Consider the following 23,883-nt stretch of genomic DNA (forward strand, 5'->3'; position numbering starts at 1 on the left):
AGTAATAGTATGAACTTAAAGCTTTGTTTCCCACAGAGCTACAGTGTAAATAGTGCTGCTAGTGGACTGTATAAAATTATTTGTTTACTAAAGTTTTCCTCTAGACATGTTTTAAGATGTACAGTAGGCCTATATTAAATAGGCTAGGCCCATTCTACTTTGAATCTATGTCTGATATGATTTTTCCACAAGAAATAAATAATTTTTGTTAAAAACCTTAAAATCACATCTACACCTTCTACTTCATTAAAAATAATTTTAATTTCATAATCTAATCATTTAATTTCACAAGTGTGTACACAAGACGTCTGCTCCTTCACTGTAAAGTCCATTCTCAGTGTATGTGCTCTGGAGACTTCACGTTTCTACATCACAGTTATGTATGCTGAATACTGGACAAATCTGGCTTCCAAACAATTTGTGATATCGCAAATCTTGCACACACTGTAGACACCGCCCACCCTTTAAATTTTGGTTTTCAATCACTACAGAGAAACTTTCCACTTTGAGCAGATTAATGTGTAAACAGCCTACAGTGTCAAACTCTGAGCTTCACTGTACAGAATGTGTTATGTGCAAACATTTAACTGAATGAACAAGAAGAAAAACATATTTTTAGTTGTGGAGACTTTACAGATATTTAACGTTACTTCATGTAAAGCAGTCACCTAAGAAAAGGTACCTGTGTAACATGGGCTAATTTTCATGCATAGTCTGGACAGGAATCAAATCCAAGCTAATTTCTCACCTGTCTTTTTCGTTTTGAAAAGTAACCGAAGGTCAACCTATCAACCGATCCGCTACAGTTTAATAAATAAATGGGAAACCCTGTAAAGGTTCAATGAGTCAGGCAGAACATACTCAATAAGCATCCCTGCCCTGACAGAGAGGGGATGGCAGGTTAACAAAGGGGACGCATTTTGATCATTTGGCCAACAAGGGGAACACCATCCCCCTCAAATCGCCTACTGCATGTGAAGATGTGCACTGAATAAACAAGGACAATAACATCTGCAAAATGTTTGAACAAATGGGTCAGAGTTTGTGTATGGGTGCACACATTCTTTGGTCAAGTTTGTTTTTATCACTGCTTTTGCTTGGGAAGTGGTGTATGCCTCTTTCAAACCCAATTTTTGGGCATATGCAACTGTCATAAATGAGAGCCTTGGTGTTTTCACATGGTACAATACACAATGCTAGTGAATTAACAAGTCTGAGTGAACAGTGTCACAGCAGGGGAGTTAATGGTTGCTTACCCTCTGAGCATTGACAAACAGTCTGTGGATGATGCTGCCTGCTGGCCCCTGACCAGCTCCAATCACCTCCACCTCTGGTTCTTCCAGCAGGGAGCTCACAAACCTGGAGAAAGATGTCAAATATCATTCCAGTGGCACTGGTGTGGTCACTGAACATGTTCAGCAGCACTGGTCAGTGTGGTGGTTACATTCTTTCATTCAAAATTGTCTAAATTCTGTGTTTTATTTTTTCAGAACATTTTGCCGGAAACAGTTTCGGAAACAGTTATCTGATCATGAGTTGGTTGAGAAAAAATAATTAAAAAATAATTAAAAAATACAAAAGCTTAAATACACAGTGTACTCAGACATCAGCATGAAAAAGTAAAACAGATATGTATACGCTACAACCTCAACTAATCTTTCACATTGTTGTGAGTGATTGCACTGTGCCGCATAAAAAATAATGATCACAAAGAAACTGGTAAAACTGGTAAAATGAGGCTTATAGTGAATTGATGATGAGTGATTTGAAGAGCAATTTGCTCATCCTCCCAAAGTCTGGGTGTAGCCACTGTTTACACTGAATGATATCTCACTGGAAACAAATCTCAATAAAATAAATAATATTCCTGACACCAAAAAAGTAAATTTTAGAAAGAACGAAAAACTTTAAAAAAAAATTAACATAACAGTCAGTATCAGTTATTCCTCCTGTTCTCTGCTGCTGGTAGAGAGAGGAGGGGCTGGCTTGGGGTGGGGGTTTGCCACATTTTAAAATCTGTGGCAAATCAAGCTAAATTGCTAGGCTATTAAAAAACAGTTTTTGTTTTAGCTTATTAATAACAATTAACTATAGATAAAGCAGTTGAAGCTTGTTGAATTTGATAAATTACTCTAATTGGCTTTTAACTCACAGCATCTACTGCACTTACAGTAAAAAGCGTAATTGTTCTACACTCGAGGAAAATCTTATCTTTACTTCTCTTGCATGTGCAAGGAGCTGAGTCCCATCCATTTTGAAAGTCCAATATAGACAGCAGAAGACAGAAGCAGCATGACCATAAATTACACCAGCATGATATATACTCTCAGCATATTGTTTTTCTGTCCAGTTGGCTTAGGCACCCTGATTTTCATAAATTATGAATGTAAACTTGCTGACACAGATAATTGTATCTCATCTTCAACTTCTTCTCCAGAATCACACATATAAACAAACCAACGTACAAGAAGGGCCAGATTTAGATCCTCATGCAGGTGGCGATAATAGTCATTACAGGCAGCTTGTCTCTGTGTTTTCATCTATTTAGATAAACATTTGAAATGTTTCATATAATCTTAAATTTACTTGAAAAACAGTAGGATGCTCCTGCAGCATAACCCAATTTACAGTATGACATTTCCCTAAGTCTTTATAATGGAGTTTGCAAGTAAAAAGTTAGCATAAATTGAAATAAACCAGAATAATTAAAGATGCAATTAATTTCTCCTCAGCAGAATTATCCCTGTAATAGCAAGACTTTTCCACCAAACTGAATAAAATTTGCTATAAATGGTCAATTCCTTGATATGAGCATTTGTGATTGAAGATCTGCTAAGATAGAAATGTGTGCAACTTACATCTCCAGCTCTTCTGTGTCCTCTGCCTTCTCACCCTCACTAATGGCAAACTTGGCCTTGAGTGAGCGAGCTCGGGTGATGACTGTCTCCACGGCCATCAACTGGTTAATGAAATCCTACAGACAGAGAGAAGTCACAAATGCATCAGATTAGGAGCTGGAGGAACTTTACATGAATGGATGAACCCAATCCATGCAGTCCATAAATGGCGGGAGTATTTTAGTTTTTGGTCACTGTATTTAATGTTTTTAAAGTGTAAGTCATGGTTGAAGTGCAAAGTGGTTTTAAATTTAGGGTAATATATATTAAACAGTTCCAAATAATTTAGGCAATCAAAATGTAATTACAAAAAAAAGGGGACTTATTCTTCCCATTCCAGGTCTATCTGCTTTCGATCAAGTGCTGATGTGGAGCCAATACGAAACGTCATTAAGAAAGGCTCTGGGAGTCTTTGCAGCTAGTCAAGTAGTATTAAGACATACCTAGGGGAGTATACTGGATAAATCTGCAACTGGATCCTCCACATGCGATGCAAACCTGTGGATAATAGTCTGTGTCTGTCCCTTAGCATTTGGTAGTTCTGTCCTTTGCACTGTAGCAGCCAAGCCAAGTCAATGGATTGCCTGCTCTCACATATTTGATGCAGCGTTTTGATTTTCTTTTCAAGCTGCTTTATCAGTCACACTCCTTGCAGCTTACCAACTTTACTGAGTTTAGTGACAACTTTTAAGTTGTGTTTTGCCAGTCAGAGAAACTTTGTATGCCAAACATTTGACATCTTCTGAAATTGTCCTGAAACCTCTGATGGTAGCTCAGGATTCATCCATAAGGGCAGCTTTATTATGAACAATCCCATCTATAAAACTGAGTCTGTGTGTAACAGCTGAGATGTGCAGCAGAACATAGAACATTAATTACCGTCAGATCCTGACCGATTTGGTTTTAATTAAGTTACTGTTCTGTGCCTTGTGTGTAAATGCATGCAGCCTCTGTCTCAGTTTGGAGTTGCAATTATATAATTTCACCTGCTGTGTGATACTGCAGCCAGCTGTGACACAAACAAAACGAAATCAGCACAGATTTTTCTGGGAAATCCTGAATACGTTCAGTGTCTCCGGAACATTATTGTAAGATTATTGTAAGAAGTCAAAGCTTTGTCTCACTCATTCAGAATTAAACATGGTGGAGATTAATTATGTGAGTAACAAGCTTGTTCCTGCTTATATGTGGGACATTTACAGTGCATGGCAGAACATTGTTCAGTGTTTCCCCATTCAACAGCGGCCCTGAATTCTCAGGGCAAAAATGACTGTGCTTGAAGTAACGTGACGTTAACTATGTTGATCACTTGCTCGATTTCATTAGAAGTTGCTAGCAGCTAGTTAACCATATAACTTTGCTTTTGGCTTCAGTGTAGGCTTCATAACACAACCTGCCCCCTCCCTTCATAAGCTACTGGGAGGACAAAAGCAGACAACTCAACTCTCCCTGGACGTTCTGTGAGTCTCCCGCATATTGATAGGGGCTCCTTGACGCTCGCAAATGAGACACAATCTCCCAGAATCTGGAGCGAGCAAGCAAGAGCGTGCACTAGAGAGTGACTGCGCATGTGTGTTTGTGCGACTATAAATGCAGCATGTGTGAGTGCACAGAATCTTGATAGATCTGTGTTGCTGCTGATTAGACCAACCTATGGCAGACGAGGCCCTATTGAAATTGCAAAGATTATTAGGGCCGTCAAGTCTGGCGAAAATTATGATCTGATATAGGTCTTGGGCATGGGCGTGGCAAAATGACTCTATACCGCCCCTTAACAGTTTTCAAAACCAAACCCCCCTCCTTTCACTTTGATGTAGATGAACGAAATTTGGTAGGCACATGTATCATGCCAAGACTTGCAAAAAAGCCTCATGAGGCCATACTCCAAATCCAACAGGAAGTTGGCCATTTCGCTGTTTTGAGAGTTTCCAGCCTGCATACTTGAACAAACTCCTCCTTCATATTTGACCTCAGTGACTTCACATTGAGTCAGTATCATCTACAGACCTTGGAGATGAAAAGTTATTAAAACATTGAGTTTTCGTCATTCCCAGGGGGCGTGGCCAGGCGCTGAATTTCAATGATTCGCCATGAAAATTAAAATGGTCATAATAGGGGTCAGGGTCAGTTTTCACAAAATCACAACCCCGAAGGCATTCTGTGAATGTTCATAATATACAACGTTTCTAGGGGTATTAAGGGGTGCTGAATCCAAATCTGCTGTATATAAAGCTCAAAAAAGCCCCAAAATGCCTAAAAATTGAGAAATCCAACATGGCCGCCGCCGCCAGACTGAAATCTATTTTTCAGTGTATCTTTTTGAATAGACAAGGTAAAAACATGAATTAAATGTGCTTTTATAGGTTTTCCTACATGGGCAATCCGATGGCATATTCAGATTTGAGATGTAATGTGAAGAAACTGCTTAGATATTGCAAAAATAGTTGTTTAGTGAATAACTACTCAGCTATTATTTTTATTATTAATATTTTTTATTATCAGGCTTCTTTTACTTTGTATTTTATTTTGAGGTCAAATGTGCTGTAATGGAACCTTGGTCTTCCCCAATATCTCCCTCTCACATCACGTCAACACCCAACATGGGCCTTCACAATGCTTTGAATCCCCTGGTCAGCACCAGTTCTAAGTCAGCTGATAGGCGCCAGCTGAGGCGACCCACCGGGACCCTGCGTGAATGGGGCCCAATGGGCGCCGTAGCTGGGGAGATCTGCGAGAAGGCTACCAACTCCCGACCCCCCCGACCAACCCGCCTTCCACGCAGCATCGGACACCGCCCGCGATACCCCCGCCACACGACGGGCCATGCACCATGCACCACGCTTCCAACGGGGGCGAGAGGAGGGGTGACTCCTCCCCTAGCAGTCCCCATATGGTTCCCCATATGGACCTCCACTAACCTCTCCCTCCATCCTCACCTCCGTACCCACACTTAAGCACTCCTCCCTGGGCTTTGTCCATTTCCACACATCATTTGAACGAACTAGTGCTAGGGATTTTATCACACCAATTTCAAATTCGCTCTGAAACATCTTGCAACATTATAGATGAAAACTTGTCAAAAGCTTTTTTCTTCTGATATTCTGTGTTGCCGTGGTGACACAGCAAATTTCGATGCATCTCCATCAAATTTCAAACCCTCATAACTGAAGACATGAGCTCCATATAGTTAACACAAGAAGTGATGCGATGTCAAATAAAAGCATGCGTATGAAGACGTCTACGTGTGCACCCTCAGACTGCACCACAGCCCGACGTGCGTGGGGCGTGAGGGCCCGTTCATCGTTGCTTGCAGCTTTAATTTTAAAATACATTTTTATACTGTAATACTGCTAAATAATCGTCATTTTTACTAAATGTATCTGTAATCTGTTTTACGTCTCTTTTTCTGTACTGGAATTCAGTTACCTTTTTTTGTATCCTTATTATGTATCAGTTCCATTTACTCCTCAAGTCTGTAAATAATGCAGCCTCCAAGACTTAATTGTCCTTCCATTGATGAAACAGCCAACTCTAATTTCCACTTCAAATTAATTGATAATCCTAAATGTTCACATACTTCTGCCATACACAAATATGCATTGGATCAGTTTCCTCAATAAATAAAAGAACAATTGTAAGGTTTTTTCTAATTTGTTTACTTTGTATAACTGATGTCTCTTCATCTACTTTAAGGACTTGCAATTGTGAAACATAACTTAAAATGGTGATTCTAACACTGGCATGTTTCAGAAGATAATACAACAGTAACAGTGAAAAAAGTCCTACTTGATTTTGACTTCCTAAAAGTGTCATTCTCAACCTCAATAATAAAACAATAAAACCACAACAGCCATTGACTGACATTTTTAAAATTGTTTTGCGGGCTTGTGGCGGGCTCATTTTCAATCTTGTCTGTCACTGACCTCTAACTTCTTGTAGTCATGGTTGGGGTGGTGTAGCAGCTTGCTGACTTGAGACGTGGCCTGCTGAATAGTCTTTTTGAGTGATGGAATGTCCTCGACTGACTCTGTTACAAAAGGGATGGAGAAGAGACAAAGAGGAGAGAAAAAAACAATGACAAAGGTTGTAAGAGTAAACATATTACTGACTAAAATAGTGAGAATATGGAATGTGGTCCATGTGCTTTTATTCAATGCAAAAATATATTTTCAAAAAGAATATCCATCCATCCATCCATCCATCTTCTTGCCGCTTATCCGGGGTCGGGTCGCGGGGGCAGCAGCCTAAGCAGGGAAGCCCAGACCTCCCTCTCCCCAGCCACTTCGTCCAGCTCTTCCAGGGGGACCCCGAGGCATTCCCAGGCCAGCCGAGAGACATAGTCTTTCCAGCGTGTCCTGGGTCTTCCCCGGGGTCTCCTACCGGTGGGACGTGCCCCGAACACCTCACCAGGGAGGCGTCCGGGAGGCATCCTGATTAGATGCCCGAACCACCTCATCTGGCTCCTCTCGACGTGGAGGAGCAGCGGGTCTACTCCGAGCTCCCTCCGGATAACTGAGCTTCTCACCCTATCTCTAAGGGAGAGCCCAGCCACCCTACGGAGGAAGCTCATTTCGGCCGCTTGTACCCGCGATCTTGTTCTTTCGGTCACTACCCAAAGCTCATGACCATAGGTGAGGGTAGGAACGAAGATCGACTGGTAAATCGAGAGCTTCGCCTTTCGGCTCAGCTCTCTCTTCACCACGACGGATCTGTGCAGAGTCCGCATTACTGCAGACGCCGCACCGATCCGCCTGTCGATCTCCCGTTCCATCCTTCCCTCACTCGTGAACAAGACCCCGAGGTACTTGAACTCCTCCACTTGAGGCAGAATCTCATCCCCGACCCGAAGAGTGCACTCCACCCTTTTCCGGTTGAGGACCATGGCCTCGGATTTGGAGGTGCTGATTCTCATCCCGGCCGCTTCACACTCGGCTGCGAACCGATCCAGTGAGAGTTTGAGGTCACGGTCTGATGAAGCCAACAGGACCACATCATCTGCAAAAAGCAGTGACCCAATCCTGAGGTCACCAAACCGGACCCCCTCTACACCCTGGCTGCGCCTAGAAATCCTGTCCATAAAAATTATGAACAGGATCGGTGACAAAGGGCAGCCCTGGCGGAGTCCAACCCTCACTGGAAACAAGTCCGACTTATTGCCGGAAATGCGGACCAAGCTCTGACACCGGTCATACAGGGAACGGACGGCCCTTATCAGGGAGTCCGATACCCCATACTCCCGGAGAACCCCCCACAGGATCCCCCGAGGGACACGGTCGAATGCCTTCTCCAAGTCCACAAAACACATGTGGACTGGTTGGGCAAACTCCCATGCACCCTCAAAGATCCTGCAGAGGGTGTCGAGCTGGTCCACGGCCCGGACGAAAACCACACTGCTCCTCCTGAATCCGAGATTCGACTATCCGACGGACCCTCCTCTCCAGCACCCCCGAATAGACCTTACCAGGGAGGCTGAGGAGTGTGATTCCCCTGTAATTGGAACACACCCTCCGGTCCCCCTTCTTAAAAAGGGGGACCACCACCCCAGTCTGCCAATCCAGAGGCACTGCCCCCGATGTCCACGCGATGCTGCAGAGTCGTGTCAAGCATGACAGCCCCACAACATCCAGGGCCTTGAGGAACTCGGGCCGGATCTCATCCACCCCCGGGGCCCTGCCACCGAGGAGCTTTTTAACCACCTCGGCAACCTCAGCCCCAGAGATAGGAGAGCCCACACCCGAGTCCCCCGGCCCTGCTTCCTTACCGGAAGGTGTGTTGGTGGGATTGAGGAGGTCTTCGAAGTATTCCTTCCACCGATCCACAACGTCCCGAGTCGAGGTCAGTAGCGCACCATCCCCACCGTACACAGTGTTTACGGCGCACTGCTTCCCCCTCCTGAGACGCCGGATGGTGGTCCAGAATCTCTTCGAAGCCGTCCGGAAGTCTTTTTCCATGGCCTCACCGAACTCCTCCCATGTCCGGGTTTTTGCCTCAGCGACCGCCCTAGCTGCGCTCCGCTTGGTCTGCCGGTACCTGTCTGCTGCCTCCGGAGTCCTACAGGCCAAAAAAGGACCTATAGGACTCCTTCTTCAGCTTGACGGCATCCCTCACCGCCGGTGTCCACCAGCGGGTTCGGGGATTGCCGCCCCGACAGGCACCGACCACCTTGCGGCCACAGCTCCGGTCAGCCGCCTTAACAATGGAGGCACGGAACATGGCCCACTCGGACTCAATGTCCCCCGCCTCCCCTGGTACATGGTTGAAGCTCTCCCGGAGGTGTGAGTTGAAACTCTCTCTGACAGGAGACTCTGCCAGACGTTCCCAGCAGACCCTCACAATGCGTTTGGGCCTGCCAGGTCTGACCGGCATCCTCCCCCACCATCGGAGCCAACTCACCACCAGGTGGTGATCAGTTGACAGCTCCGCCCCTCTCTTCACCCGAGTGTCCAAGACATGCGGCCGCAAGTCCGACGACACGACTACAAAGTCAATCATCGAACTGCGGCCTAGGGTGTCCTGGTGCCAAGTGCACATATGGACACCCTTATGCTTGAACATGGTGTTCGTTATGGACAATCCGTAACGAGCACAGAAGTCCAATAACAGAACACCGCTCGAGTTCAGATCGGGGGGGCCGTTCCTCCCAATCACACCCTTCCAGGTCTCACTGTCGCCATCAACATGGGCGTTGAAGTCCCCCAGCAGAACGAGGGAATCCCCAGGGGGAGTGTTTTCCAGCACCCCCTCCAAGGAGTCCAAAAAGGCTGGATACTCTGAGCTGCTGTTCGGACCATAGGCACAAACAACAGTCAGGATCCGTCCCCCCACCCGAAGGCGGAGGGAGGCCACCCTCTCGTCTACCGGGGTAAACTCCAACATACAGGCACCAAGCCGGGGGGCAATAAGTATTGCCACCCCCGCCCGGCGCCTGACACCAGTGGCAACTCCAGAGTGGACGAGAGTCCAACCCCTCTCGAGGAGACTGGTTCCAGAGCCCTTGCTGTGCGTTGAGGTGAGGCCAACTATATCTAGCCGGAACTTCTCAACCTCACGCACCAGCTCAGGCTCCTTCCCCACCAGAGAAGTGACGTTCCACGTCCCTAGAGCTAGCTTCTGCAGTCGAGGATCGGACCGCCAAGGTCCCCGCTTCGGCTGCTGCCCAGCTCACTACGCACCCGACCCCTTTGGCCCCTCTCACTGGTGGTGGGTCTGTGGGAGAGGGGTCCCATGTCCCTTTTTCGGGCTGTGCCCGGCCGGGCCCCATGGGTGAAGGCCCGGCCACCAAGCGCTCGCCTCCGAGCCCCACCCCCAGGCCTGGCTCCAGGGGGGGGCCCCGGTGACCCGCGTCCGGGCAAGGGACACGAAAGACCAACTGTGTTGCTCGTCATTGAGGTCTTCTGAGCTACCTTTTGTCTGGCCCCTCCCCCGGGACCTGTTTGCCATGGGAGACCCTACCAGGGGCATAAAGCCCCCGACAACTGAGCTCCTGGGGTCAAAAAAATATACTAAATCAATTTGGTTTCTTTTCCTCTGTGCTCATGTGTTTGCAATCATGGATGTACAGGTGACACTGGCCTGAGAACTTAAAAAAAGAAAATGAAAAAAAGAAAAAAAAAGAGAAGACAAACTGACAATTAGCAGCATTTCATTGAAACATTACTCCTGGTAGAGATCACTTCTCAGGTGGGTTAATGTTTCCGGGAAGATACTAAACAGCTGAATCCTATCAAAGATAATCAGCTTTGATAAGATATTAACCTTCAAAATATGCATAATCTACATGTTGGATTTGGACCCTGGATTTGGACCCTGGATTTGTTTTCCCTGTTAACAGTGGTAGGTGTAGCTCTTGAAAAAAAATTTGGTGGAAAGACATCAAGCAATCACAGTTAGCTTGCAAAATTGATTATTAGAATTTTTTACATAAACTTATTTCTTCTCAAATTAAATATATAAGAAAAAATAAATCATTTTCTGTTTTCTTACTTTGGACACCATATTGACTTGGACTAGGACTTCATCTTTAACTCTACTTCTACTGAGTAGGGATGGGTAATTAAAACCGAATAACTGAATAATCGTTCGAGGGGACTAAAGTCGACCTTTGTGCTGTGGTCGTTTTTTTTCCTCATTGAAAAACTTCAATGAAGAGTTGAGATGTGTAGTCCTGTATGAAGGGTTCGTTAACAGCTACTGTAGAGTAATTTTCAATTTCAGCCACTAGGAGGATGTCTAAATTTTTGTAAACCACCTCGACCTTGTGTTGAAGTTGGACCTGAACATAGAGTGAATTTTACTCCTGCCTCAGCTACTTTGACAGTTAAAGCTTGTTTGTTATGAATATTGAGGTTGAAGGATTGAAGTTACTTTTTGACACATTAGCTATTCAGCCCTTGTGAATGTTGGCATGCAGCAAATAGTCAGTTATTAGTGCCACGGGTTCTAGCTCCGAGGCAACTATTAATCTTCTCCATACTTTTTGTTATTATTCTTCCGCTGTTTTTCAGCGCATAACTCCTCCCGCAGCTTTGAGAAAACCACAACAATATATACATCAAAACGTGCGGCTCGATAGGGGGAGGGGTGCTATGACTTTTGGTGTTGAAATTCCAATTTTTCCCAAAGTTATTCCCAAAAAACCAGGAGATTTCTTCATTGAAAATGAATAGGAATTTTTTGAAAAACCTCCAAAATTTCACCTTTTTTCACCTTTTTTCAGAGTCACCTTTTCTTCTATTTTCAAAAGAATCTCAGTCTGTTTTCACACAGAGCTTACTCGCTCATTTTAAGGAATATCTGAATAAAATCAAAAGTCAGAATCTGCTGGCTTCTGTGTCTCTCACAGTGTTTTCGGTTTTTGGACAGGAGTTACGGTTTTCTCACAGTTTGCAATTGTTCGGGACCTTGTCAGAAGCCAAATTCTTCAGAATTTTGAGAATTTTTTCCAAGCACATTCTCAAATCGCCGTAGCAACCGCAGGGCCTTGGCTGACCTTGGCAACCTGTCGCTGGGCAGAAACTGACCTTCTTTTTTGTGATTGGCTAAACTGACCTACCTTTTTGTGACTGAATTATATTGACAGTCTTACTGCCCAAATGCTGGCTTGTGTGTGTGTGAGTGTGTGTGTGTGTGTACACACTGTGTTGTAAAGTGCTGTAGTGTAGTGCTTAGAGTTAGTGCATGTTGCTACTGCCTTGTGCTCTGTGTGCTACTCTCTGCTTACATCTACTGTTACACTTGATACTGACTAGTAAGATGTACTTAATACTGCCACAGTAAAAGTTATTTAGTGTTATATGATCAGGGTGACTTTTGAACACTGGAAATAAATCGTGTACTCGTCCCGGCAGTAGCCCCGTGGCACTCAAAATTTCCCTGGAATTTTCTAGTCTTATTTATTGCTATGTGGTGGTCTTGATAATACTGTGGTAATTAACTAGTACTGACCAGCCCGTATGACTTACTGTTTAATATAATTACAAGTTTTGACAAAACAATGTTTGCTTACCTTCCTCCTTCAACTTCAGAATTGCAGCATGAAATATGCAGGGCAGAAGATGGCGGGACAAGTCAGCAGGTTTCTGCATTGCCAGATAGTGCAGAACCTGAGAAGCATCAAAACGTAGGTTTAGCTTACTGACCTTATGTTTGCTTTTTGCTTCTCTCCATCATTTCCACCTATTATGCTATCATGGTGCAAGACCAGGGTTGCAAAAGGGTGGAAAATTTCTGGTAATTTTACACAAACTTTCCATGGCAAGTTAAGCTGGAGAATTTTGGAAATATTACAAACTGGAAACGTTCCATGGGAATTATGGGAATTGAAATTTGGGGTAATTTATATAAACTGCATCAGTTTTGACCTCCCCACCATATACAATTATACATTCTTCTCACTGCTTTAATTTGTGAGCGTGTCTTTTGGCAAGTAAAGTCGTGAAGTGCCCAACGTGCGCATTGTTCTAGTTTCCATTAATTAGGGCCTGAGCTCTGACAGGTGCAAAGCCCTATTGTTTTTCGAAAATGTACCATTATTAGGGCCAGAGCACTGACTGACGTGAAGGTCCTATTGTTTTCGAAGGGATTCTTATTATTATTCTCCATTTTAAAATCGCATTTTTGGTGGTCGAAACATCCCCAAAAATGCAAGAGAAAAAAAAGCAGAACAAAATGGCTCTCTTAAAATCGCTCCAGATCGACATAGAAGTATGAAATTCAGTACACATATTTTTTGTGACCAGATGCACCAAAAACGTACTGGGACCTATACCCTAAATCCAACAGGAAGTCGGCCATTTTTGAGATTAAAAATTAAATTTTTAAGTCTTCCGTCTCCAAATGTACTGTGTCAAGCCCTTAGTGACGATAAGTTATTAAAAGTTAAAGTCTGCATCAAATGCCCTTACTGTGACGCCACGCCAAAGTCTGCTCATTCGCCATGCTGTAACTTTAACAGACATGTTCCAATCATTTGTGGTCTTAGTGTGCCATCTAATGGAGAAAACTTGTATTGATTCAGGATACCTGATAAGGAACAAGTGCCTCAGTTTTCTGTTTCTAGTTCAAGTTTATTGTCTGTATTATTATTGTTTTTAGACCACACTCAACACATGTTAAAGTAGTACTTTACTTTTTCTCAATCATGCACATTTATGTCTGTTACTTCCACATTTATTTACGACATCCTTATACAACACCCTAAACATAACATCGACATATACATTATTACAAGTTACACTAAGGCCAATTGCCACAATTTTCCCACAACATCTGGGCAATTTTCATACCAGCTACATAATTAGAAACATTGTTTCCATCTCAAAAAACTAAACCATGCATAAATACCCTGCATCTTCCTCACTGTTAAACTAAACACCTTTATCACATCATATTCGTGACTGGTCTGATTTTCCTCTGCATTCTCTTATGGTTAGTGGCTGTGAGCAGCTGTTTTCTAGCTTGACATTGTGTACACAGGAAGTGTTATTTCACAAATTCATGCAACATCCAATAATAGCATGTGTATGAAGACGTCTACGTGTGTGCGCCCTCCGACAGCGCCTCAGCACGACATGTGTGGCGAGGGCCTGTTCATTACTGCTTGCAGATCTAATTCCCATACATTCCGAAAGTTTCCAACTTTGAAAATTCCTGGAATTTTGCAACCCAAGACACTATCAAGGTCACATTTCCTTTTTGGCTATATTCACTGGAAAAACAAACATATCCACCTGCAGAAAGCTTTTAATGTATGTACTAATAAACTAAATTCAGTCAGTGACTTATGATGTAAGTGTGTTATCCACATCTACTGAAAATTACCTTTTCAGCCTCCTTAGTGTCATCAAAAAGCCTTCTCTGGCGACGTGCTGGTGTAGCCCTGGCGGTCTCCCAAGCCTCCACCCACATGTTGCCTGGGATCTTCATCCTGGCACTAAGCTCACCTTTCACCATTTTGCTACCATTCTCATTGACCACTTCCTCTTCCAGATAATCCCTGGGTGAGTACCAGCGCACAAAGTCCTCTAGAACACAGTCTGGGTTGGCTGCCTATGGAAAAAGGAGAAGTTTTATTTCAGTCTGCATTCAAATTGAACTAATCTTTAATGTATCTATATATATACACGCATTCCCAATCTGGAAAATATTTGATATTATGAGCCTGAACTAATGAGTCTAATGTGTTTGGGCTTAAAAATGTTGTCTAATTATCCGTTATCTGACCAATATTACAACTGTGACTCAAAGGCCTGTATACAAAAGAAAATGGAAAAACAATTATAAGGGCCCGATCCCGCCAATGTGACCAATTTGGTGTGTGTCCGAGTTTGTCAGTGCGTACTAAGTGGGGAAAAGGCATTATGGGGTGCTACTGAGCTGTTGGGGCAAGCTTTGGGGCAAATGTGGTATCAAATGAAAGAACTCATGATTTGGAACCAGTGGCCAGTGTCATGACTTTGTGAACATCGTAAAGTCCTCAAAACGGTAACGAAAAAATGAGTGCATGCCACGCAGCTCGGTTGGGTAAAAAAAATCCAGAAAATTAACTACCCCATAATAGGATGAGAGCTATGATATATTCATGCAGATTGCCGAAGTTTTGTGGTCACATGACCCAACGTTTTGGGGCGCTATCGAGGCCCTGTACCTCCAATCGCGTTGAATTATAAAATTTTTCAACAAATGCATGTAAGATTTCATGAGTTTTCATGTATGTTCAGGCCACCAAAAAAGCGATTCAGTAGAGAGAAGAACAAAAATAATAATTTTAGCAATAACAATAGGTCTCTTTGCACTGGTCAGTGCTCAGTTATCAATGATAACGATAATACTACATTTAGACTTCTGGTAATGGTGGCAAACTGAGTAGCAGTGGCTTGCTTGCTCTGTTGCTAATCCTGTAGTTTATACACTTTATACATTCCTAACTTTAAAGAGCAAAACCTCTTGGGAATATAGGTTCGTAAGAGTAAATATGCCAAAGAAAAAACGTGTCTGAAGCTAACTTCAAAGAAGACAGCACTGTAGCACCTGCACCAACAGATAACACCGACTCCACTGAAAACATGGAAAATCCCTCCACGACAGACATCAAGAAGGCTATATTGTCATTTAAACAAGACTTTCATACAGACATGGACGGTGTATTGGCAGCAATCAAGAGTGTTCAATCTGATATTAAGGAATGCAGTGGCCGCTTTTCCGAAGTGGAACAATGCATATCTACAGCCGAGGACAAGATTAACAGACTGCAAACTATGTGGACAAGCTTGAGAAGAAGGCTTCATTTTTAGCCAACAAAACGGATGACTTGGAATGCAAAAGCTGCGGCAATAATGGCATATTGGCATTCCTGAGAAAGAAGAGGGATACGACCCCTGTTCATACATGGAGAATTGCATAGTGGACAAACTGGACAGGATGCAGGATTACATTTTTTACAATTCTTGGGGGAACAAATTTATATTTATTTTGAGATTAACACATCCCAAACCTCAGCCACAATTAGATGGGAAGCCTTCAAATCATTCATTAGGGGTCAAATGATAAGCTACACAAGCAGACGGTCAAAAGAAGCACAGCAAAAATGCAGGGAGCTGGAACTCCACATTAAAACACTTGAGAACAAGATTCATCGGGTGAGACAAAACGATTATGATATACATAAACAATTATTAATACTACAAACTCAATACAATGAAATAACATCTAATAAGGCTGCTGCAAATTTAATGAGAATTAGACAAAACTATTATGATCAAGGGGAAAAGCCTGGTAGGTTTCATGTCGCATTAAACAACAACCAACAGAGAGGACAATTAAAAACATAGAAGACGCACATGGGAATGTTATTATTGACCCAGTGGAATTTTTTTTTTTCTTGTCACTGTTGCCAAGTGCTTGCTCATGTGGGAATGTTGGGTCTCTTTAAAGTTAAAGCCTGAAGAGTTTGGTTTAGAACCTGCTCTATGTGTAAAGTGCCTTGAGATAACTTTGTTGTGATTTGGTGCTATACAAATAAAGATTGATTGATTGATTGATTGACCTCTCTCTGTATTTTACTGTTGTATAAGGATGCACCTGTTTAAAGTTGTTGTTTTTAAAACCAACTTAAAAAAAATTATATCAAAGGTGCAGTTTTTACCATTTACTTGGCACCAGTTGATATGAACTATACCTAGGAGTTTTGCCTATTACATGATTATCATTATTACCTATCATGATTAGAGACTTTGGCTGTTCAGACTACACAAGAGGACAGTGAATATGTGCACAAGTACAGATTTCTGCCTGTTTTACCTTAAATGACTCCATGTCAGAGAGCAGACAGGCACTCTGCATCCGCGCACGGAGGTGAGCACCTTCAGCTGATGTGCCTAGTTTTGCCAGTACTTCTGATTGCTCCTCTAATAGATCTTCAGTCATGGGAGCAGGTTCCTGAAAATCAAGGACACACACACCAGCATCAAATTTATTTATGTTATTTTAAAACCGACTGTCATTTGTAAACAGTTTGTTTATTAGTGGCTCAAGTACATGGTGCTGGTGTGGATGCTAGGCATGCGGTTTCATACCAAATCACCACATCTCTCATAAAATCCACCTGTTATAATTTCATTTAGGTCACAGATAGATTAAATATGAAATTTCATGGAGTGCCCTGGTAGTCAAGTGGTTAGAGCGCATGCCACATAGTTGCAGGATCCCTGGTTCAAGTCCGACCAGGGTCCTATGCTGCAGGACAGGTCATTTCCCTCCCTCTCTCTCCTTGATTCCTGACAGCCTCTCTGCCATCTACTGTATTAATAAAGGCAAAAAAAGCCCAAAATAAATCTTTAAAAAAAAAACTTCCATTATTCTTGGCCATCCAAATTGCATACAATGTGCATAAATGGAATGATACAAAATGTTACTTCAGTTTAGAGATTTTATCCAGGACAGGTTCATATTTTTCAAGTAAATCTTGAAATATCATAATCTTGAAATATCATCAAAGAATTTAATTTAAAAATCCTTCTCCTAACTTACAAAGCTCTTAATGATCATGCTCCATCATATCTTATAGTATATAGCTTATAGTACCTTAAGTACCTACTAGAACACTGCGCTCCCAGCATGCAGATCTACTTGTGGTTCCTTGTATCTAGAATGGGAGGCAGTCTTCAGTTATCAGGCTCCTCTCCTATGGAACCATCTACCAGATTTTCAGGGGGCAGACACACAACTTTTGATAAAGCTTATAGTTAGGGCCGGCCAGGCTTGTCCTGGACCAGCTCCTAGTTTATGCTGCTATAGGCTAAGACTGCTGGGGGACTCCCATGAGCACTGAGCTCCTCCCTCTCTCTCTCTCTATCCATCCATCTATATCCATTAACATTCATGTACTACTAATGCAGTCAATAACCTAAACTTCTTTCCCAGAGTTGTCTGTGCTTTCTCGTCTCACAGGTAAACCAGGGCTGTAGACATCGGGATGATAGATTCCAGTCCTGGACCTTCAATTTGCTTCGCTCTCCTATCCTTCCTCTCTCCCCTCTCTACACCAACTGGTTGAGTTTGACTTTGAGTCTGGTTCTGCCTGAGGTTTCTTGACGTTAAAATTGAGTTTTTCCTTTCGCCAAGTGCTTGCTCATGTGGGAATGTTGGGTCTCTTTAAAATTAAACCTGAAGGGTATGGTTTAGACCTGCTCTATGTGTAAAGTGCCTTGAGATGGACTTTGTTGTGATTTGGCACTATACAAATAAAGATTGATTGATAAAACAGGATAAGCCAATAAATACTATTGGCTGAAGTATAAAATCTAAAACAAACATAAATCCCGGGTGGTTGAACTTCAAATTAATGCATTGGAAGTTCAAAATTATGCAGTCAGAAAACTCCCAGTAGAGTTGGCAAACTATCATAAAAAGATGTGCTTTTTTCTTAATTATATTTAAGTGTATTTTATCCCTTTATACATGCCATTTGAAATTAATATGATTATAATGATAAGTGTGGAAGCATACACCAAGACATTATTTGTATGCTTGCAAACTTGACTAATAAACTGATTCTGATAAAACACAAATAATCACTACTGTACATATTGCATCTGTATTCATAAATAACTGATATCTGAATCTAAACACAATACTCCAGGAACACACTTGTAAATTAATGAGTGAGTGAAAAAAACATGCAAGATCCTGACCTGTGTGACAGGAACATAGAGAAGCTCTGTAGAGTTAAGTAGAACCATGTTGTTATAAGGGTGCATCCTGCCCTCTGCTTTGATTTTACTGTCATCCTCTCCCCCATGAGTGTGTGGAGCCTCCATCTCCTCCTGATCACTTAAGCACTCAAAGAACTCATCTTCACTGTCGCTCCATGAGTCCCAAGATTTCCCTGGAGAAACCTCCCTTGTTAACCTGGATGAAGTCATTGCAGTTGTGGATTCTGGTACAGAGCGGCTGTTCTGGCGTCCACTGGATAAACAGCGCTCTCTCTCTTTGCTTCCTTCCAGCACCTTGCGAGCTTCATCTCTGGCTCTCTTCCTCTCAATGCAGCAGTTCAGCATCTATGCAGGAACATACACCCTTTTAAGACATGGAATATATAACATTGCTGTCTTCTCTCTGGTGAAATGGTTGTCTTGTTGTCATTCTACAATGTGAGTGAGAAAATATGTTTTTTTTGTAGATTGATCAGATATAAAAGAAATCTCTAAAACTAAAACTAAAACTAAAATGGGCTTAACCACACTATTCTCATTAGTGAAGAATCTAACCATGTATGCATTCATCCATTTTTCACCACCTATTGCGGACCAGGTCACAGTGGCAACAGAAAGTAGGCTGTATACTCCTTCAGATATGCGTGTTAGATGTTGAAAATGTCCATTAAACCTTCTACCTCTGCACCTTTCCAATACAGGATAAAGCTATGTTGCATTTATGTTGATGCTTTCCTGCTTAGATTGTGGGCACAGTTCTCACACACAATTCTATGGTACTCAAGCTGCACTGCATTACAACAGAAAGAACTGCAGCGGATCATTAAAGACTGTGTAAAGTGCATTCAGACATTTTCTTCTAAACACATTAAATAGGTCATAAATATATTTCTAAAAAAGGTGTAAAAAGCATTTCAACCATTTAGATTTGAATTGTGGAGCTAGGCTTCACAAACTGTGTTTCAACATTTCTGTGTTCAGGATTTAGTGGGCGGGTCAGCGGCGATGATTAGCATAAACCCGCCCCTGCTGCTGTAGAAGTATAAATACATTCAGCACACACTACTACTACTACAGTCTACAGTTAGCCAGTTAGCTGAGTTAGCTGCTGAGCTAGCAGCTGAGTTAGTTGCCGAGCTCTCAAGACGTAGCGCCCATGTTTCTAGTAGAGATGGTGACTTTGATTGACAGGTGACACTTGCTAGGGGGTGGGCTCTGCGGGCACTCCCACAGCATTTGGTAACAGAGAAAAATGTTGAGTTTTACACAACTTTGAAGCCTAATTTCATATATTTGGCAATTTTTTTAATCATTCAAATTTGGCAGGGTGGTTAACAACACACTTTTCTGTGGTATGTCAAACTCAGAACACATATTTATTCTCACTTTACACGGACTTTAAAGCAGCACAGTGGATTGTTGGCTCTTCCAAATCTGAGAGACATCCTCTCAAGTACGGGCCAAAATCATCATGAATAACACCTCAAACCCTAGTCACTCGATGCTCACTACTCCCCCCTCAGGCAGGCCCAGGGACACACACACACACACACACACACACACACACACACACACACACACACACACACACACACACACACCATTGTTTTCATTTACATTTGTTTAGTTTACTGTACATAGTTTATGCTCACCACTCACTGAATAAGTTAGGATTTATTTTATAATGATTGGACAAACAATTTTAAATGTATAGTGATTTGTTTTTATGCCATGCCTACTGTTTTGCATTTTAAGCACCTTCCAGGGGTGGATTTGAATGAAGGGCAGTTTTTCAAATTGTTCACTTTTGTGACTGTTCATTTTTTGCCACCATGAGGCTGCTTTGGGATCAAATTCTGTGTGAATTGGAGATGATTTATAGTTTCATGTCTCTAGCTCATTCCAGTTCAAATTGTTAACAAGTTATTCCTGTTAAGCCCCATCCCTTGTTAAAGTTATTAATCAATATTATAAAAACTACATAAGATTTATACAACTTTTGATAACCTCCATCTGTTGAGGATCTAAAGAGAATTTGGTCATGTATGAGGAGATGTCAAAAATGTGTTACCTGAAGCTTCTGATGAAGAAGACAACAACGAAGATCAGGAGGTCCACCAGCTAGTCTGAAAATTAGAAAGCATACAGAGGAGATGAGGTGGGCATGAGTCAACATGACAGTACGAGCCAGATGTTCTGATGTAACAGTGTGTGGGCATGGTGTGTTCAGACACAGCACAAAGCAAACTTTTGCCTCACATCATTTGATTTTATTGCCTCAACAGTGCAATGTACCAACTGTATGTTAGCTGTAAGCTAGCTGGTAACAGACACTACTTTGTCACTGTGTGTGTTTCTTCATCTCAATTCTGGCCTCCCTAGGTAATTTCGAGTCCTGTCTGGCATCTATGCATGGACGCATTACATTTTTATGTAATCATGACATGTCTAAAATTGACTTTTGACACAATAAGAATGTCCCAGATGTGTCTGTGTGATGTGTCACCCATAGACGAGGAAGTTGTTTTCCCAGCGGTAGCGCAACTCTAGGACAAACTCCTGCCACAGGTGGGCGACAGCCCGCAGCCCACCATGGTAGAAGTTGACAAGACACACACACAAAGCCAGGCGGTAGGTCAGACTGTCACTGGGTGCTGACTTCATCTGCAGGAAAAGGTTCTGGACACAGGGAAATAGAAAGCAGAGCAAGCAATGGACATCAGTCTATAAAAATCTAATTTCAGAGCAGCAATCAAATAGAGTTTAAAAGGCTTATATTTATGAATGATAGCATGAATATAAATGTATGTAGTATCCAGATGGAAACTGAGAGTGGCATCCTGACCCCTTGTAACTAGGGGTGCATCAACTCTAACTGGCCTCCTTTTCGACTTTTCTGGCCACACTGGTGAAATATTGATGGATTAATGTATTCATATAAATAGCTACATTATTTTTGTTTTTGTTTTTTTATATCTATTCCGGCTGTACTAGCCTTGCTATTTTAGTGTTGCTTTATGTCAATTAAAATTTTTCTATGTTTGCAGTCTGATGAGTGTAGAGGTGTGTAGCAGCCTGATGTCATCAGCTGATTTAATAAACAGTGTGTGGCCCCGCGTAATGACACTGTGCTCTGTACAGCATCTCAGAGGCTACAGACTTTCATAGGTTGTTAGGACTTGTCCGCAGTGGCACTTTGCATTTTTTATAATTAATTAAATCTTATTATGAGTAACTAATATGACAAGCATTTTTAATATGTTGATGTACATCATAACACGAATTCACATTGTGGTCCTTTTATTTGTAATGTTTTAAATGTTTGTGTGATGCTGCGCATCCGTGTGCGTAACAGGTACAGTGTGTCTCATCTATAAAGGAGCATATTGGACTCTTGATGATGCGCCTCTTAAATAACAATGAAATATGCGCCAGTGACTTTAGACAGTGATGCAGACCTGTCACCAATGCGTCTGACCACAGCTCATTTTGAGACCAACACACCCATAGGCGCACAGACTGGTGCAAGTGAATCTGTTATTTAGACAACGTGGGAGCTTGCCGAGAAAATGACAACTGTGTCGGGGGAAACTAACAAAGACACATGCGCCACGCCCGCCATCCGCTGTGCACCGACCGCAAGATGGGGCCCTTTGAGTAGTTGCTCAATTATTGTAAAGTGTAAATGTGCCACACGTTTTGGTCGAGTGGATTAAAACCATGTAAACAAGAATCACAAAAGCAATACAAAAACAAAACATCACATTACCTCACTGTTCACAACACTGCAATGGCCATGTATCTCTTATAATGGGAGTCCACCTTCCAATATCAGTAAGAGACTTTAATTTTATGTGCCAACTAGAACTCGCAGATCTTCACTTTTTGTTATTTTTAATTTTCATTTTAGTTGTTGGCATTATTTTTAAGTGAGTTGTATATTTGCATAAAAATGCTATACAAACAAGTTAATTATCATTATTATTATTATTTTTTTTATCATTAGATGTTACCTGGCTGTCTCCCCAAACAGATAAACTGTAACTGTGTGCAAGAGGTAAAAGCAAACACATACATAGTCAGAGTTTTTATCTTGGTCGGTCTTCCCACAGGCATTTGACTTTGCAGTTTTCTCTGATGACTTCTCCACAGCAGCATCTGGGAAGAGATACTGATACATGGACAAGGAAAAACATATTAATATAGTAAATATTAATGTGCATTTTAAATATACATTTAATTGTCCTTGGGATTCAACAAGAAGAGTTTCATGACAATCAAATATGTAGAAGAGCTTGTGTTTGTGTTTTCCCATGCTGTAGTCTGTCTGTTCATTAAACTCATCAATCATATAATTGATTCTTTAAGACAGAGGTTTAACTGAAGTCTCATTTTGAATTCTAGTCTTATTTAAGAAGTAGAAATCCCTAATTTTCTTTTATAAAGAAACTAATATCCCAACAGCTTCTTCAATTGCCTATGAAGTTTTAGAGGTCCCTCTGCTGGATAACAAGCAAACTACTCCAAATGGTCTAATGCACAGACTGCACAGGTCCTCACAGCTCGAATATGAACTTGTGGCCCAGTGGTTAAGAATAGCTAGCCCAAACTGTAAAAACCCTGCACTGCTATGTTCACTGCTATATTGCTAACCATGCCACCCCAACATAAAAATGACTGCTCGAACTGACATAAGTCTCGTAGATCACCTGTTTTGTGGTGAGGAGTTTGCATCAGTTCTATGTGGATAATACCCCTGTAAAACAGTGAGCACAAATCAGCCTTACCAGAAGGATGGAATTGAGTATATCAGAGTTGAGTGGTGACTCATCACTTCGTCTGTGGCGTTGGATATGCTTTCGGGCACTATGTACCATATTGGACACAGAGAGTTTGGAGATTGGCACTGCTGCTGCTGGCTCTGTCAGCTTGGATAAAGCAGAGCTGATGTCACTATTTTCTGCAAGAGAAAAAAAACAGCGGTTACTTGTACCATCTAATATTATATACTGTATTAATTATGTATTGTACATCTGAGAGAACATGCAGATTTAGATTTATTGGAAAATTAGAGGCAGGTCTATGGCAAACACTCATCCTTTAGAATACATTGTGCTAAGTGACATTGCAGTGAGAAACAATGTTATCTATTCCAGTACATCCAGTAGCCTGACCTTTCCCCTCCTCTTCAGCCAATCCTCTTCCCAGAACCTCTTCTGTAGACTCCTTCCTACAACAGAGCTTTAAGAACTCTCTAAGAAAGTCACCTGCATGGG

The 23,883-nt window shown here is 42.1% G+C and overlaps 1 protein-coding gene across 1 annotated transcript in view; it reads right to left on the bottom strand.

Annotated features, from left to right (window-relative positions):
• rab3gap1 (RAB3 GTPase activating protein subunit 1) overlaps positions 1-23,883 on the bottom strand; it is a 308,505-nt gene that overhangs the window by 12,820 nt on the left and 271,802 nt on the right. The window contains exons 13-24 of the mRNA XM_053328440.1: positions 23,782-23,874; positions 23,395-23,567; positions 22,683-22,778; positions 21,114-21,286; positions 20,679-20,733; positions 18,587-18,952; positions 16,695-16,832; positions 14,217-14,444; positions 12,403-12,499; positions 6,821-6,924; positions 2,859-2,974; positions 1,257-1,359 (exon numbers count right to left, since the gene is read on the bottom strand). Coding sequence (XP_053184415.1) covers positions 1,257-1,359; positions 2,859-2,974; positions 6,821-6,924; positions 12,403-12,499; positions 14,217-14,444; positions 16,695-16,832; positions 18,587-18,952; positions 20,679-20,733; positions 21,114-21,286; positions 22,683-22,778; positions 23,395-23,567; positions 23,782-23,874 — 1,742 coding nt within the window. The remainder of the gene's footprint in view (positions 1-1,256; positions 1,360-2,858; positions 2,975-6,820; positions 6,925-12,402; positions 12,500-14,216; positions 14,445-16,694; positions 16,833-18,586; positions 18,953-20,678; positions 20,734-21,113; positions 21,287-22,682; positions 22,779-23,394; positions 23,568-23,781; positions 23,875-23,883) is intronic.

The sequence above is a fragment of the Scomber japonicus genome, chromosome 11 (genome assembly GCF_027409825.1).
Source record: "Scomber japonicus isolate fScoJap1 chromosome 11, fScoJap1.pri, whole genome shotgun sequence".
Lineage (NCBI taxonomy): Eukaryota > Metazoa > Chordata > Actinopteri > Scombriformes > Scombridae > Scomber > Scomber japonicus.